Source organism: Anas platyrhynchos, chromosome 9, assembly GCF_047663525.1.
Source record: "Anas platyrhynchos isolate ZD024472 breed Pekin duck chromosome 9, IASCAAS_PekinDuck_T2T, whole genome shotgun sequence".
In the NCBI taxonomy this organism is placed as follows: Eukaryota; Metazoa; Chordata; class Aves; order Anseriformes; family Anatidae; genus Anas; species Anas platyrhynchos.
In genome coordinates, this window is record NC_092595.1 from 10,257,771 (window position 1) to 10,276,312 (window position 18,542).

Genomic DNA, 18,542 nt, shown 5'->3' on the forward strand with positions numbered 1-18,542 from the left:
CCAAATTGCCAGGCATTTTCTCACTGGTATTGCTCTCAAGTTGCTGCTCCCCTCTAAAAATCCCTCTTTCAGGAAATACTTATTTTTAAATTACTCATTACTATTATTTAAGCAGCACATATGCATGCATGGGGCTTTCAAAACTTACAGACCCAGGGCTACTTACATTTTCAGATAGACATTTAAAAAAAAAAAAGCGAAGTTATAGGAGGGATGGGGAGCTACAGATGAGAAATATTAGGCTATCCATCTACTTCTGTGCAGTTAAAACTTCTGCAAACAGACACCAAAAGACAAGTTCTTGCACCTGCATGGAGTTCAGGTTAACTCAGGAGAGTCACACTATTATGGTCTAGTATTTGAACAGAAAGATCATCTGCATAAAAAGCCTCTGCAAGAAATAAGGGGAAAAAAGTACCTCCCTTCTTTAGGGTTGGGAAGAAAAAAGACAAAACTGCTGAGTGCAGTTAATGAGCTATAAATTTGAGACACTGATGACAGAACAACACTTACACTGATAGTTCACAATACTTAACGGTTGTAAAACATGGCTCAGAGAAGAAAAAAAAAATCTATCTGCAGTTTAATTACATTTTAAATACATCCATATTCCTAGGAGCTGTGAGAACCCTGTTCTAAGTTGATCAGTTACAAAGAATTGAAGAGCATCAAAATGGCTCCTTGGCTACATCTCAAAAATGGAAAAGCATTTTGATACAATTTTTCTCTTTTTGCATTCATATTTCCAAGCTATGATTAAAACAAAAATTATCCTTTCAGAAAAGCAATTATTGAAAACCTTGACAGTAATACAACAGTCAGTAAGTGAGAACCCTTTTTTGGGATTTTCTCTAAAAAAAGAGATCATAGATTGTCTTTTAGAGCCTCTTCTTTTCAATAGCAGGATGGTATCCCAAGTATTGCACAGAGACTGTCAGCAACAGCATATATTCTAGGAAAGTGAGGAGCACCCAAAATATTCAATTCATATGTTGACTTCAGACAGAAAATAATTTAAGACAGTCAGTGCTGATAAGAAATCATTCTGTCAGTTCCTCGTGCAAATTCTTCTTCACAAATCTGACTCGTGATGATTTATTGTGAGGCCCCCTGATCTGTGTTTTACTGCTGCAGTACATCCTTTAGCAACTTACTCCTCCACACATTATTACCACCTTCCAAGACGACTGAGGTAACTTTTATATACACTTAGTTTCATACTTCACTGACTCCCTTTCTTCTCTATCATATAACAGAAATAAATCTCAACTCCTGCTTTTCTCTAGACATCTTAATTTAGCAGCTGATACGGCTGACTGTTCCAATATTTGTGTTACAAAGCTAAGCAATACTGCCAAGTGAAAGCTTGCCAAGAATAACAATTTACTAACCGGGTGGAGATCAGCATTTACACCTGCAGTTTGAGCGTAGCAGCTATAAAATTCTGTACAACAGGTTAAAAATCACAGCAGGGATATATTTCAGCAAGTATGTGGAATATATTGAGATCTTATAAACTGAACATGTTAACAACAAGACAGCATGCCCCCATACTAAGAATATGCTTTATACTGTACAATTAACTCTAGTACTGCCTTTCATATGATATTGCTAAGGTTTCTTCTGAACATCTCTTTGTTTCTTAAATAGTAGTACCTCGCTAGAATGTACCATGATAAAAAAAAATTACATTCTTCAAAGCTACCTCCATCAATGAACTTACCAAAGAACAATCCTTGGGTCTATTTTGTTTTCAAATTCAGATTGCTGACAAAACTTTCCTGAATGACATCAAAACTGGAAACCTTGATGGTGCAAAACTTACCAAGATCCAAATCCCATTGGTCTCCTATCATAATCGGGCAAGTCTGGAGCTATCTTGCATGCTTCTATGTTCAGGTATTTAAATATGTGGATTTTTCCTTTTATACATATCTATGAATTTAAAAAAAAAAAAAAAAAAAAAAGGAAAGAACTATAATTTTACAACATACTTTCAAAATACTCTAACAGAGATTTAACCTGCAGTGCAGGGTGATAAATGAGCACATTTATGTCAACCAATGCATCTTTTCTTTTAACCTCTGTGCATTTTACATGAACAGTTGTAGTGGAGAGTCACGAGATGCCTGTTAAACAAATGGATGCTGTCCTCCAAGTACATCTGGTCTGCATACAACTCTGTCAGCTGGATGCTGAAACTTCATCATGAAAAATAGACTTAAGTATGTACAAGTACTAGAATTTATACCCTTGGCATCAGAACAGATGCATCCTACCCATGTCCTGCTTTGAATGGCAGTGGCAGACTGCCAAAGCAAGCTCTTACTTAAAGTGACTGAAGACAATCACAGTTTTGCTTTCTAAAGGGAGGCAAAAGCCTGTGGAAACTACAGATTTCAGCAAGTACCACTGTAGATTCAGAAGCAGAAGCTCACAGCAGAATCTGTAATTCTCAATGGCTAATATACCTGCATTCAAAATTAGTCACTAGCCATACTGCAGTTTCTAGTTCCAATGCCAAATTGATCATTCTGCTGCAAAGTGAATTGGTGCACAGCAGCACCGAGGCCTCAGTCAAAATTTTGACATTTGAGTGGCACAAAAACAGCTTTCCATAACAGAGTTTCCTCCCTCCCACACATCTCCTAAAGCTATTTGGTATCTTCAGCTAATATTAGCAGAATGTTAATAGTGGATTTTTTAGTATAATCCCACAGCTGAGATTTCTAATGCAATAAATAAAAGAAAAAGGGATTTTTCAAGCTGTGCTGTATATTTAACACTTGCAGGGAATACAATTTATGTAAAGTCCTCTTGTTCTTAAAGGTTCTAATAAAATTTATTCAGCTTTTAACTTTGTTCCACCCTTTTTAATTGACCTAGTTATCTGAATTCCCAGCTGCAGTTTACCTGTGCAGGGGGTGACTGGAGAGGGTTGTTCTCTAACATGATGGTTTGCAGATGTCTGAGGTTCCTATAACAAACTGGGATTGTTGTAATTTTATTGCAGGAGAAATCTAACCGAATCAAAGGCAACTCAGCGAGCTCTGCAGATAGAAAATAAACAATAATTCAGCAGAGTTAAAAGCAAGAGTATAAAAAACCCTGTACATGTACTTTACAAAATAATTAAGTGTATCTGCTTCTAGTTCTCAGGGGAAGAAAAAGGCATTAAAAATACAGAAGTGCTTGAAGTTTCTGCTGTTACAACTGACAGCCTTTATCTCACCTTCAGGTAAACGCACCAGATGATTTCTTCTGACATTTAGGTCCCGTAAAGATTCCAAATTGCCAATCTGCGGAGGTATTGTTTGTATTTCATTACAGCTCACATCCTACAAAGCACGAGTGAAGAGTGTGTTAGTACACTCCACACAACATAACTGGAGATACTAGAGTAGATAGAGAACCTTCTTAGACTAAAAGCAGATTTAAATAACTTGCTGCTGCATGCAATGACTGGTTTACAATCACAAAGTTCTTAACAGAATGTTAATCTCGCAGATCCCCAGATAGGATCCCAATTACTGCCCTGTTTTTAGCAGTTTATCTGAAGAACATCTGAACCTATTACGCATAGTTAAATCAATTTAATTCATTTAATTAAGTCAATTAAATTAAAGATCAAATATTGGTGGTTAAAGAATAATTGTATACTCACAAGCTCTGTCAGCTGTCGGAGCTGTCCTATTTCTTCAGGTATTGAAACCAATTTATTATTGCTTGCTATCAAAACTTTTAGTGGTAGACTACAGAGGTGTACTGGCAACGTTGAGAGCTGGTTTCGGCTTTTTGGACAGAAGGAAAACAAGAGCATTACAACTCTCATGACAGCTCACCTCTCAAAAGCAATGAAAATGCAATGCAAGATATACACAAAAAGCACACTCCGTTTTGACAATCAACTCTTTTTTTTTTTTTTTAAATAATATAATTACTGTAAAACTAGTTCCATGAAAACTTCCTTGCTCCCTGAACCATTACTTGCTTTATCCAGCTGTGTCTGAACACACTTAGAATGTCAAATACCAAGCCTGATCTGATGCTTTTGAACTCAGCTATACAAAATATTTTTGGGACTTTTGAAAACGGGGCATTCTCTGTCACAACTTAGTATGTTTGAACATGGTGCGAAAGCCTTTCAGGTGGGTAGCATTGCAGGTCAGCACATACAGAACTCCACTGAGAAATTCAATAGATACACAATTAGAAATACACTTGAAATATTCAGGAAGTCATGAGGATCACAAGTCTTGCCAGGATGGATTTGGTTGTTTCAAAATCCAGTGTTGTACATTTCACAACAGACTACTATTAAAGCAAGTATGAGATCATATGACTCGACTGTAACCTCAGACGAGAATCAAGTAGGATGAGAATGGATTATAAAAGGAGAAAGACTATCTTTCAAAATAAAACATAGCAAAGAGCAAAGCATGGATGTTTACAATGAAAGTTATTATGACTGTAGCTAAGGATCTTAACTAAGGCTTTGATCAGATGTTGACATTTACCAAAATATGCTGTTTTTTCATGCCTGAAGCCCAGATTTCCTTGCTATTAAAAATATCTGAGCAGTAGCTGAATCAACAATAGCTTTTCAAAGGATTATACTTGGACTGTACCTGCTAGAGATCAGAGCGATAGGAAATCCATACCTTATTTATATCCTATTCCTATAACTCTCACCAGCAATAAAAAGCAAGCTAACTAAATTGGCAGAAGTACGACACCAGAATGAAAAAGCCTGACATTCTTCTTGATTGCTATCAGTGACAATTTGTAATTGAGACCTTTCATCACCTCTTAAAAGACTGTTTTTAGAAACGGAGAATACTGTACACAGCTGAATTTTATCCATAGGATACACTGCACCAATTAGCTTTTAGCACTGGCAGGTAGGTGTTCCTGCTTGAGAAAGCTGTTTAAAAGCCACTAGTACAGTGAAGGTCAATTCCATAAAGCTTATTCAGGTGCTCAAATTTGAAATTTACAGATTAGCCAACAACTCTATCCTCTCTTTTCAGTCAGCATGGATGTATTTCACATGAGAATTACTGGAACTTATTATGAGTAATGCAAGTTGGAATAAGCTTTCCTCTTCATACTCCACTTCTACAAGCTGCTGTTTAATCCTTGTGTTCCATCATCTACCCAAGTGAGACTGGTACAGGCTGCCTTGTTTCAATGACACACAATATAACAATGTGATGATCACACACTGTGCCTGTATTATTTATGGATGCACCAAAGTTGATCAACCCAGATTACCGATGCTAAAGCAAAGTTTTAAAGACAATTGTTACCTGATATTTAGAAACGTTAAAGACTGTAAGTTCAAAACAGCCTCTGGGATGTATCGAATGCAGTTCTGGTACACATTAAGGCTCTCAAGGGAGACAAAGTGACATGCTTCTGCTGGAAGCTCTGACAGTCTGTTCCGTGACAAATCTGAAGGGGAAGAAAAAAAAATTCCGTGAAGCTATGTTAAAATTTAATGAGGGCAAGTATTATCTGTATGTTTGCCATGACATAGTGGGAAGAGTTGGACAGGAAGCAGTTTTGCCATCCTGCCTGCAAAGTTTTCAAGATTAGAAAGTGATTTACACATTACACAGGAAATAAATTAACATCTTAAAATCTCGTAGTGACAATGAGAAAGAGAGACAAATGCTCCATTCCTTTCACAGTCACGCTTTTGCATCCCTAACCACTTAAAGCTTAAGGGAGTTAGTTTAAGATGTTGAAAGCCCAGCTTCAAATCTGCTCCAGGACCAGCTCCTCCACCTTTAGATTATGGATTTTGTATAGGGTGAGTGGTGCTGTAATGAAACACAAACAAAACCCTCAAGTACTCTTCTCTCAGCCCCCTGCTAGGCTACTCTGTCACATGAAAATCTCAGCTTCTAGTTCAACTTCTAGTCTAAAATATTCACTTTACACGGTGCACATTTATATATAACAGCTCCAGTAAGGGAAGCATGGGGCACACACCATATATGAGCCTTCTATATCACGGCCAAAGCATCCCCCCATTCACAAAGACACCAGTTCAATCCTGAAATCCCGATCACGTAATGCAATAACCAGTTGTCCTGGTAGCAGAGAAATGCCTGCTCACCACTAGCAGCAAGATTTACTATTTCTATGTGATCAAACATTCTCTGCTGGGCAAGAGGCAAAGTTTAATCAAAACTACCACCAAATATTTGTATTTGAAGAATCAACATTTTTCCTCAGCCAGTCCAAACTCAAGTCCTACGTGTATCCATCAGCGTTACTTGGAGGAGTCCAAGGGTGAAAGCTGCATTGTGATAAATAACACGGCTCAAAGTGTTATTTTCTCCTTAAAGGTCAAGCCAAGCTCTCGGTTATGAATGCCAAAGGACAGTTCTCACAAACACACACCAGTAGCTCCCACTTCCTAACACACCCAGATCTGACAGGGGTTATGGTCACCATTAAGAGCACAAGAAAGATGACTTTGCACCAGGAAGGAGTTTTAGAGATACCGCCTGGTAATAAACTGACTTCACCCACACCTTTTTAAGCAGGCAGACATTCACTGTAAAAGCTCAACTAATCTAAATCAGCGTTGTGAATGATCAAAGCAAATATCCAAATGGAATTGCTATATTCTTTATTGGTTCTTATCCTTTATGAGTTTTGGGGTTATCCTTCAAATAAAATAAGCTTTATTCCACAAAGGAACCATCCGATACAGATTACTTTTTAAAGGCTGACAATTCAGGTAGGTCTCATGAGTCTTGGACTATTATTGTTATTTTTAAACAAAGGGAAGCTTTTACAGAGTAAAAAAGCCCTCCCTGCAGAGCTCTTGTCTACCACTCTGTTTCAGTGTATGCGGCTCTATGGTGCTGAAGGAAAAAAGGTTACTCCTAGGGCAGCTGGAGCTGATGCTATGTCTGTCTCAATTTTTACAACTTTGGTCAGAAAAAGCCACAAGCTACTGTTGATAGAGAACCAGCAATTAAAAATCTCAGAAGAAAGAAGCACCACACTGAACTTTGCAGGGAAAAACTCTTGGATGTATTGTAGTGTAAGTGGTAAGAGACCATATTATCCAATCTACGGATAAGACCAAAGTCAACTATAGCAAAGAATACAACGGATACAAAATAAGCTTGTGTAAGGCACACACAAGAAAACATGAAGATCAAGGAAACCTCTAATCCATGGATATAAAAGAGTAATGGGGAACATAACAAAACTCATTGCCTGTTCAGCAAAAAGTAGGAAAAATCACACCAAGGGTTTTCTTTTCAGTTTATATCAACATCAATCTTGCCTTCAGCTTAAACTAACTTTGAACTTGACTTTGGAAAGTCACCATTTTTAATTCAACGTTTCTGACCAGCTCTAACAGTGGGAGCTAAAACTACAAACCAAAAGAAGCCATTAACATTAAGTCTGCAGTGAATATCTAGAATGGCCTTTTAACAAATCAGGATTATGGATTTTCCTCTTTTTTCTATTTTTTGAGAAAGAGGTCAAGCTTTTTTTTTTTTTTTTTTTTTTGAGAAAAAACCTGCACTTACTGATTGCTGAAGACAGCTTCCATAAACATCCTAATCTTACCATGTCCTAATCCTGATAAATCATCAGATAAACACGTCAAATGCCAAGCCAGACCACCGTGATGGATCCTACTTCCCGTTCCTGCCAGACCCCGAGATTTCTTACTTCCATTGCTCGCCCCAGGCCCTTTTTATTGCCACAATTTGTGGGAATTAAACCTAGTTTTTCTGATCAACCAAACTCTACGTGAGCAGCAGGGAAACGGTGGTGCAGGTGGCAGAGCTCCTTGTTCTGCTGGCAGGGATTCCTTTTGCTGCCTTAAACTCCGAACTCCAGCCTAAGCGCAGACAGAGAACAAATTAAGACTGATCAGAATCTGCAGACAGTAAAGGAAGCAATAAAATATCCGTGTATACCCTGCAGGGACACGGTGTACACTTTCAAAGTGAATTTACGCAGTGGGCACACTTTGTACGAGCCATCTCCTGTAAGACACAAGCCTGTCCCGGGGTTTATTTTGCTTTACTTCCCTAATTTAATTCTCATTAGTGATTTACTAAAAATGACAGCAAACCCCAACCCACTTCCCTCTGAATAAAAGCCATATAGCTGCAGCAGATTTAAGGCAGAGGAATAGCACTAAAACTAGGCAACAATGCGATGGCCAGAATTGCGACATCCCCTGGGGAACCTCTTCTGTGCCAACATTGTCCTAAAATGTAGGAGAAGAGTGATTTCCAAACAAACACAGCCCCAACACAAACAAAAGTGATGCATCCTGCAAATTTCATAGTAAGCACAGCCAACCACAGCAGTTGCAATCACTGAACTCATCTCTAATATGACTTTGCATAAGGTTTCGCAGCACAGTTGTTTGTCACATATTGGAAAGGGAAAATAATGCAAATTATTTCAGAAATAAGCACGAGTAATGTAGAAGAATGCTCAGCTTCTCCATTGCCCACATGCTTAAGCGTCTATTTTAAATAATTACTTACAACTTTGGTCCTCATCTAAGGGTTAAGGTGTTTTTTTTGTTGTTTATTAGGGACCTTGGGGGCTGGGACTGAGTTGTACCACAGGATACTGACATCCTCCAGCACGCAGCTTTTTCCCTCCTTCGCACAGCTGCGCTGCCTGTTTTCAATACTACTCATTTTAACAAAGAACGAGACTTCCCAAGTAATGAACCATGTTTTCTGGCAGAAGAGCCACAGAGAAAAAGTTTGTTTTCACTGTTTTGGAAAGGCTTTAACCACAAACATGAGAAGTCTCTCAATTACTTTTTGTTTCGCTTTATCTTTCCAAAGAATATTTAAAATCCCGTGTTTACACATTGTACTATTGCCTAGACCCTCATAGCATCCAGTACTAGACACAAACTGTATTTTCTGAGCTATGATTCAGTATTTCTTTAGAAATAACTCCCTGCAAAATAAGATTAGGTAGGAAGAAATGAAAATACACTTTTTTAAACAACAAATGAGCTCAGAGCGTGATAGAAAAGAGACATCAAAGCCGGTTAGCAGCAACGACTAAGTTTTTCCAGACTTCTCTCAATCTACAGTGATTTTTAAAACTCGGCATTTTGGTCTAGGACTCATTCAATGGAAAGCAGATCAAGCTGGAGCTAAATTTGGGACAGCGGCACAGTCCCTTAAATCATTCAAAAGTGGTCTAACCAATTACAAGTTTGGTTGATAATGCTGCAGCATTTACTCACATGATAGTCATGACAATGTCATCTCACACAACGTAACTATGATTTCATGTGCTCAAAGGGAGAATTAAGGAGATCTGCCAGGAACATTAAAAAAAAGGCAAGTACTATAAAAGTAGGTAGAGCTGTAGAATAAAACAAGAGCACTTCAAGAATAAGAAGGAAGCAAATTTATTATAAAACAGAGCGAGAGCTCTAAATCTGCAAATGAAGAACTGCTTTTGGTAATTTGCAATTCTCTCCTGTCCTGCAGGAGACTCCAACAAGAATTTAAGCTTTCCACGACCGCATCCTAAGCCTCAGCGACATTTCTGATTTTGGCCACTTCCTCTGGAAGTCTCCCCCCTCCAAAACCTTCAATGGGAGCAGAAACAGGGCTGAGTACAGCAGTCATTGTACGAAGCAATTCAACTCCATCCTCTTCCCCACCTTCTTCCTAAAAATATCTGAATGAAAGGAACAGCTCTAACAAAACTGGGAGGTAAATATTTAAAGAAAAAAGCACTCCAGGCTATATACCTGCAGGATGGCAGCATCTGGTGCTTTTCCAAAAGAGGAAGTGGAAGTGAGGTAAACGAAAAAAAAAGCCATTTCATCAAAAATATCTTGACAACTATGACTTGTTTTAGTTATAAATATTCTCCTGTCACTGCAGGTATAAAGTAACTGGTTAGTAACAACCAAAAAATAAAAAGGTGTTAATAGTATGAACTGTTGTGCAAGCTAAAATTTGTACAAAGATTTCTCTCCATTTCTCAGAAAAGTGGCAATGCTGCACTGAGATATTATTTACATTTTAATATATATATATTTTTTTTTACAAATATTGTAGCATGAACTAAGAAGTAATTGATAACCGCCAAATCAAGCAAGCAATAATCAGTGTGATGCAGAATAGTTGAATTAATATGTGTAAACCCTTTTTTCCTTGACATACCACAAAATGCAGAGAGCAAGCACACTAATTCCCTCTCAAAAGCACAAATGCTGAATTTTATTATAACGAAACAAATGAGTAAAATACAGCTACTGTAATTTGAACCAGGAATGAATTGTGTTCGGCTTTAATGGGTTAAAGTAACCATCTAAAGGAATCTGTTTAAAAAAAAAAAAAAAAGGTTCTCCTTGCCTGCTAAAAATGGATGCATTTCCTTGAAGGCACGATCTTGTGGAATTTTGGCAAAGGGGAAACGTTCTTTGGAGCTAAGCTCTTTGTGGAAGATAAAACAGCCAGCAGCACAAACACAAAACGAAATCTCAGAGCAGAGTCAGATCACTGACCTTTTCCATCCTAATTGGGATTCCACTCAGAAGGCCAGCAAAGCCAGGGGTAAATGCAAATCGAGAATACGCTACGTTAAAGTTGCATCACTCAGCATCAAATGTAAACTTCTGCTCAAAGAAGAATGTGACAGTAATACCCAACAAGATGTGCCAACAGAGCCCTGCTGAAGTTCAGCTGTAACACAAACGTGTCTCCGACAAACCCCGATGCACCAAGACCAAGTTTAAGGTACCGGGTGCTTGAACCCGCTGCCCAGGCTGGGCCGGGAGGGAGCTGCAGCTCAGCTGCTGCTGGCACTCAAACCATCAGGGTGGTGGCAAATTCCAGCTCCTGGGGAGATGATCAGCCTGCCCAGCCTGCTGCAGCGGGAGCACGGCGTCTCATTCCAACCGACTGTGACAACGAAAGGCAGCCCTAAGCCTGGCCTGGGATACAAAACTTTGTTGGTAAAAATCAGAATTCTGTCACTGCAGACTTGCCTGCGTTCCATAAAGGTTTTATTTCTTTTAAACTAAAAATGTAAACCAGCAAAACCGAGATCTTTGTCTATCACATCCCAAAAGTCAGCAACCACCGTAACACCCCCTGGCAAAATGCTGATGTGAAAGATTGTGACAAGGACAGCAGCTGCAAGGCATGGGCTCCCAGTCGTGACGTGTCATGACATCAGCTGTGACGGCGCTCAGTGAAGGAATGAGACTGGTGTCTGTGACGTGGTTGAATCCTGGCAATCCTAGCATCGCTGCCTGCTGCTGTACACTGACCTCAGCTGAGATTATACCTCACCGAAGGGCAAGAAAACGTTCTGCTTTCCCTGTGTTGTAAATGAAAAGCACTCTCACGGTTTTCCTTTTACGCCAGATGAATCTAAGATACATTAGCCTGAAGATGACAGACAAAATCTATTTTAAAATAAATAATTAAGTCAACCAACCCATGACCAGGAGGCTGATAGCCAGGGTAACGACAGACAGAAAGAGGCAGCAGGAACTGCTTTACGGTGACAAAGGCCAGCTGGTCAAGAACCACGGTCAAAATCTCTGTGCAGATGGGTTTCTTCACATACACAGCTTAAAAACCGGCAGCAAACTCCACGGTTTCACAACGATAACACGACTTCTGTTATCATCAGCTTCTTGTAAAACAGCGAAGTAGCTGATGTCATCTCGCAGACATGAAAGCAGCTCACCTGAACAGCTCCTTTACAACCGCTGCTCCTGAAGGCAGCCTGCTCCCTGGGAATTCACTGCTGAGGTTACAAGCCTCATCTTGCAGATAATGTCACAAAACAGACCTTTTGAGGAGCTTCCTGGTGTCATCTGATAGCTCAAGTGTGACACTGAGGGCCAGCTCTCTCAGGACGATTACTTACAGTTCCAAATGCATTCGAAGCACATCGTTATACAAACCGTAACTCCAATTTCGTTAGTTTGTCATCCATGCCATTAGCCAAATAAATTCATGCATGCTGATACTGTTTTCATGACTTGGTGTGTTTCACCTCTCAAACATTTCAGAAACTGAAATGAAAACCTAGGAGCAATACTTGCAGCCCTACTGATTTTTAGGAAAACATTCCCATAAAGCTACTAAAAGAAAATGAATAAAACGAAAGCACAGCCCTAAGCAGATGAGTTACTGCTATTATTACATGTTTTTCCTATGCAAGAAAACTAAAAAAAAAATAAATCATAAAAAACACCTGTGCTATAAATCTAATACTGATGGTCTCGCTACATAGGAATAGCTTTCTTTTTAAGCACTGCAAACTCTGGCATGCTTACAGCTTCAGTTCATACTTGGAGGATTTCCTGGCACAGGACGGGTGATTTTACCTCTTCCTGTCTGCTGTGATGTAACACCACCACTTTTGTCATACCCTAATTTAAAACAAACCTCAGAAATGTCATCTCTTGACTTACCCTCTACCTGCTAGTCCTGTCAGACCTGAACTTTTCCCAATTATTTCCCCACGCATCTTAGATACACCTCTCAGAAACCTATTAAGTCAAGGAGAAAGAGGGTGGCACTTACTGGCCTGAGCTGAAACTGTTCCTTCTTTTCCTTTTTTCCTTTAACCTACATGATTTTTGTAGCCCTATATTCCTAGTTTCAATTTCCAATATTTCATGAGGTTAGGCAAGTTAGACTGACACGCAATTTGACCTTGATACACTTCTCGCATTTCAATTCTCAGCAGACCCGCTCTTGGTGCGTACGATCACATCCTGCCTTAGCAGGAATACCAGCAGCATTCAACTCTTTTAACCATTTCCAGGGACTACCATTTTGGAGCCAAGAACCAGCTTGCTTTTTACAAGACGAACAGGCTATCATTTCTGCAGATACAAAAAGCAAGACAAAAGTCAGCGGTTTGTTCCAAACGTCAGCTCGGCGGTGCTGTGCCTCGAACACAGAGGTGCTCACCACCGAGGTCTGTTTCACCACCTTGAGACCACACCGTGTAGCACACAGAACGAACCAAAAGACTGCACTCTGCACTGGAATCAGCCCTCTAGATTTCCTGCCTCGTGTGCTGCACACAAAGGTTGTAAAGACAAGGTTTGCAAGAACGCTTCTACCCAACGCTGCTTAACGCTGCCCTTTGTAAAAAGGGCTTCGCATCATTGCCAAACCATTGTCAAGTTTCAGATGTGTGGATCAAAGTTTCTCATATGGTATTTCCTCTGGATATGCTTTGTTTTCATGATATTTTTACAAAATAAATCAAGTTTCTTGCCAACTATTTGAAACAAAACAAGAAAACCCCTCACTTCCCCTGAAGAGTTCTTACAAATCCTTTGCATGTAGCGATTTTGGCCAAAGCATTCACCTCTTGCTTCAACACAGAGGTTACCAAATGAAACCTCTTTTTTTTATTTTTAGCTCAGAAACATCTTACTAAGAGTCATACAACAGAATTTTGCAGACTCTGGTCCCCAGTTACTTGAACTACGCTAAGTTTTTAACTTTAAGTTGCCCCTTCAACTCGTCTCCACTAAACCACATCACTTGCATAAGAAATTAATCAAATAAAACTGAGGTTAGTCTCTGTAGTATTCACTATCCACCGTTCAGACTAGGAAAATCTGTGTACAAAGATCTGTAAGAACTTTAATTCTGCTTCTATTTATATTCTACCAAATCAAGAAAAATCTGGGATCAAGGAGGAAAACAGAAGACTAGGAACTCGTTCCCATGTTCCCTCCATTTTTGCTCTCCGTGTTATTTTACTGCATATTTGCTGTGGTTTAGCTTTTTCTTTTGCACATGATGAATGAAAACCTCACAGGTGTCACCATAAAAAAGAAAAAGAAACACTGACTAAACATGTAAACATGTATTTTACAGTCTCACACTTCGGACCAGATGCTGTACATCCTTTGACAAGAAAGCACATCCCCCCGGGACAGCACGATTTTCTCACTGCAGCAGATCACGAGTACTGCAAGAGGAGGATAAACATCCGAATCAGAGTAACAGCCTGGAATAAAATGCTGTTTTCTCTGAGAAATAATTTCACTTTCCTTTTGCAAGGAAAATATATATATATTTTTTGACTAACACAAAAAAGTGGAAACTGCAGAACACCATTACACAGCTGTTCTCGTGGTTACTAGCAAACAGGCAAAGCAAGAGGCTCTAGTCCCAGCAAGGAGCTGAGAATTCCTAATATTCCACAAACTTCGGTTGCTTTTCCTCTAGTTGGCTCTTGCGCAGGCGAATCAGTAGCCTAGACAAACCGAACTTATGTCAAGCCTTATTTATGTTTCAACGTAGATTGTGGCTTTGCAGGCAGCCAATCTAAGCCGGCAGGACCACGGAAGGGAACAATTCCTCGCTGGCCTCATCATCATCCCCTCCCTCGCGCCAGCGCTGCTGATTGCACAGCCACACAGCCAGTTGGATCTCATTACTGTGAACAAATCCTGAAAGAAAGAAAAAAAAAACAACAAAACACAAAGCCACAAATAGTTTTCAGCCCTTCTGAGGCATGATCTGATTCATAGTTCTGTTGTGTAAGCTCTTACATCAACGCAAGGGAGAAGAGGAGAATGTGTGGCTATGTGTGTAGGGAAGAAGGAGACCACGACTTCTGCCAGGCACTGGGATTTGGACCAGCTGCTTTATGATAACCACAAAACCGTGCTTCCCTGGTTCCTTACCATCCACACTCCTAATAAAACAGGGATCGTTTCAGAAGAGCAAAGTCAGGGTCACGACCAGGGATTTATTCCCGGGTTTTGCTCCTTGCACGTATGTACTTGTGGACACAGCACAGTATGTTAAGGACGGCACGTGGTGGAGCGAAGCAGACACTTCAGGAACGAGATGCCACTGCTTCTCAGATGAGTGGGGAGAAGAAACCAGCGACTTGAGGAGGGAGCCATGCAGGAGGAAGTCCCATGACCCAGCAGCTGGGCCTTATGATCTGTCAGTAACCAAGAGGACAGACTACAGACAGAATACACACTGCGACTGGATGCGCTGCTACAGCACAGACACAAGCAAAGCAGAACTGTTTATCCACATCTGAAAAAGAAGGATTAATTCCAACCCTTTCCTAAGGAGCTGTCAGCTGAAGAAGTTCATATATATCTTCCCCACCCCCTCATATCTTCTATCTTCCAGCTATTTTATTCCATTTCCTCACTGAACGTGGGCATCCAGCCAACAGAATAATCACGCGTCTCTTTCAAACAACCCTAAAATATCAAGCCAAACAAACTGAAATAAGTGAAAGTCAGAGAAGCAATGTCACGAGAGATCTAACGCCGGGGAAATGAACCAGGGTCTCCAGCTCACCAACTCTGCTTACTCTGGGGAAGCTCTGTTCCTGGCTGGCTGGCTGCACTGCACATCCCCGTGTTTATTTGTATAAAACATGCATACAGGATTTGTCTCCAGGAAAAGCAGCCTTTGGATGACACCTACAAAGCTGGTAAGGCAGCACACACCCCTTCATTGATAAACCCGGTTTAAAGGCGGCTACTTTGGCTTGACCCAAAGCTACTCTTAGTTGACTTAAGCTAAACTAAAACAAAGAATGAAGTCAAATCACGGCATGAAACCTGTATGCCCAGATTTTTACACTATTATAATCAAAACAGTACACAATCAAACCTGAAAGCCTTGGAGAGGCACCCTCTGGCACCCCATTACACTGGCATGAAATGATCACAGCTGTTGGGTACTCCTCACCACACCCCCCCTTGCAGTAAGCTACTGATTCTGCAACGCTTGGGTGAGCATTTCCCCATCCACACCAGAAAAGAAAACAGTCAAGTTAGCTCATCCTGGTTTTTAAGTTGTTAAAACTCTGCTTGCAACTTTTGCCTGAAGCTAACATGGGGAGGACCCCTATGAACTTTATTCTCTAGCACTCCTGTGAAGTCACCAGCACTGACAAACAAGTAGAAGCCCTGCCTCTGTGAAAATGCTTAGAAGATGGGAAGAAAGAAGGCGACTTTGGGGAAAAAAAAAAGTATCTGTAATCGGGATTATCTAAACAGACTACTTGGAATCGGATCAGAGACCTCATTACTTAAACATTCTGTTTTCTTTCATCATTAAGCAGCCATCTTTGCTAGAACAGAAGCAAAATGTCCTCACTAGAAAGGAGACTAAGCTCATGTTGCAGGTTGTTTGCTGCACCACCTCCATTTGGAATCATTGCCTGTTTCAGATAAATAGATTCAGTCCCTTAATCCCAGCAAACACAGGGTGAAATTTAGCTCTTCTGCATTTCTTCCTCGCATTTAATTTAAGAGATCTGCTTTTCTGGGTTCTCATTCTCTGAACTGTGGAAAAACTATCATGCTTCAGAATGAGTATGAGTAAATGCACAAAATTCCACCAAACATTTCGGTGCTTTTCACTATTTTTGCTTCCCATAGGCCTGAGCTGCCCTTTTCCCATACTATTTAGGACAGACATACCTCCCTTCCATGGGCTCTCTTCCCTTGTCAGGAAGCAATTTCTCATTTTCTTTCACAGTTCTTTCCTTTTCCTGTTAGCACACCAGGACAAGTGACAGCTCAAGACCTGCATACCACTTCTTATTTTCACGGGGCAGAACCAACCTAGCAGTGACTTGTTCGTAGCAATATCTGGTTTCCAGCACGGAGCAGAGAAGCACTGAACCGCTGTGCAAAAACAGGAACGAACGTGGCAAAGGGCCACAACTTCTTCAGCCTGCTGCGACTGTGCCTCTTGAAACTACACGCCAGCTTCATCAAACCTCAGCTGAAGACATTTGCTTGTAGGCTGGAGTCAGAATGTCACGCCACATAGTAATACGTATTTTTAATCTTACTTTTAATGAGAAAATGTGTTGCTGTCCTTCTGTCACAGTAGGCTGCATTGAGAAGTGTGCTTCATTACAGGACAAATGCCAGGCTGCCACCTCCCGAACAGGTGGCTAAGCTGTGCTGTAAGGGGGAGACGTCTGCTTGTTAGCAGAGAGGAGGCTGCGAGTTCCACTTGGCAACGTTTCATTTCCTTACTTCTGTAAGTTTAAAGAAACATTTTTCTCACAGTCTGAGGCCTGCCAGTAAGCACTTCTAGGTTTTCACGTACATCATCTCCTTCAGTTCCATTTATCACTTTTGCTTTTTTTACAGCGAAAGCCTATAACTTACGGTATGTACACAAGGTACTGCACACGCAAGACGTTACGTAAAATAGAAAAGACTCTTGCCAAGAAATTACATTACATTACACACAACTCCCCACAGAAGATAAATGTATGATAAATATTAGCTTCCACACTTCATGATTAAGCTCTAGATATTATGCCAGATACCACAGCATCAAATCCACTGACAAGTCAAAATGGGGGGATGTGGGGAGGGGGCAGATAAAGTGGGTAAAGCAAAACCACAGGTTAATACAAAACAATGCAGATGACGTACAATGCTCAGTAATGACACTGCTGACAGAAGAGTACCAAGACCTCCCAGGCAGCTCTGACCCAGCCTAGAAACCCCCTGGCAGGCAGCAGAGTGCCTCTTCACCAGAGGTTTGCTGTCTGACCTGGTGGTCCCGTAACCAGCTCAGGTACCCCAAGTGCACTTACTGCTCTGTGAAACCACCCCAAGCAATCTGCTCATAGCTACGGAGAGTTCTCCCAGCGAGAAGATCGTATGTTACTGTCACTTTGCTTAATGCTCTGCTGTGGCTTTCATCTGTATCAGTGAGATACATCACACATTCAGCGGTTCCAACAGCTTGGCAACCGAACGGGAACTCAGGGAGGGAGACCTGGCATGCAATAAAGACAAGAATAAGGCAGTCAGAAGGGCTGGAAATGTAAAATGCAACCAACAAAGGATGTGTATTTCCACCGTTCATCTATTTGTTTTACTAAATGCTAGCAATTTCAATTCATCTTAATATTGTACATATCGTTCTCTACCTACAAGAATGCTCACATGTAACCATTTCAGCTAACAGGACAGGGATATTAGCAGCAGCTGCAACTTAACCCAGTATCACGCTAGCTTTGCATATTCCCCTCTGTATTTTTCACCAAGAAGTTAAAAATACATTACCTGACTACATTTCCTTTTCTCCCCCTACAGACAATTTATGTCAAATGATATAATAAAGTCAGTAATAGACGGACAGTGCAAAGAAGTTTTAGCTAAAAAAGCAGCTTGGAATGTCTTTCATGGAGAATTAGAAACAAACCAGCTCAAACCTGAACTGAAAATTCAGAGGTCTTAAAAAAAAAAAAAAAAAAAAAGTAATTTCACAATAAAAGGCCAATTATTTTCAGAGAAAGGCAAGCATTTCTATAAATTTTTTATGCCTGTTATTAACGCATTTCTGCAAAGTTCTTAATTGAGTGCCTCCATACTTCTGGCATTTAGCTACAGCTTCATCAGACTGTGCAGTAAGGTCACCAAATACATCTCATGCCACTGCAGACACTGATCTGTCTTCAGCAGGATGGTATTTTATTGAAAAGTCAATAAAGTCCTAGCAGTCAAA

The 18,542-nt window shown here is 40.3% G+C and overlaps 1 protein-coding gene and 1 long non-coding RNA gene across 21 annotated transcripts in view; both read right to left on the bottom strand.

The window, feature by feature from the left end:
- LRCH3 (leucine rich repeats and calponin homology domain containing 3) overlaps positions 1–18,542 on the bottom strand; it is a 64,006-nt gene that overhangs the window by 32,568 nt on the left and 12,896 nt on the right. For all 20 annotated transcript variants that reach the window (XM_027464743.3, XM_072042545.1, XM_027464758.3 and 17 more), the window contains exons 2-6: positions 5,310–5,454; positions 3,665–3,791; positions 3,233–3,338; positions 2,914–3,050; positions 1,826–1,935 (exon numbers count right to left, since the gene is read on the bottom strand). In XM_027464743.3, coding sequence (XP_027320544.3) covers positions 1,826–1,935; positions 2,914–3,050; positions 3,233–3,338; positions 3,665–3,791; positions 5,310–5,454 — 625 coding nt within the window. The remainder of the gene's footprint in view (positions 1–1,825; positions 1,936–2,913; positions 3,051–3,232; positions 3,339–3,664; positions 3,792–5,309; positions 5,455–18,542) is intronic.
- On the bottom strand, positions 14,293–16,624 carry LOC140003206 (uncharacterized). Its single transcript, XR_011811453.1, has 2 exons — positions 14,579–16,624; positions 14,293–14,476 (listed from the first exon to the last, which is right to left on the bottom strand). It is a non-coding gene; the product is annotated as an uncharacterized lncRNA (long non-coding RNA).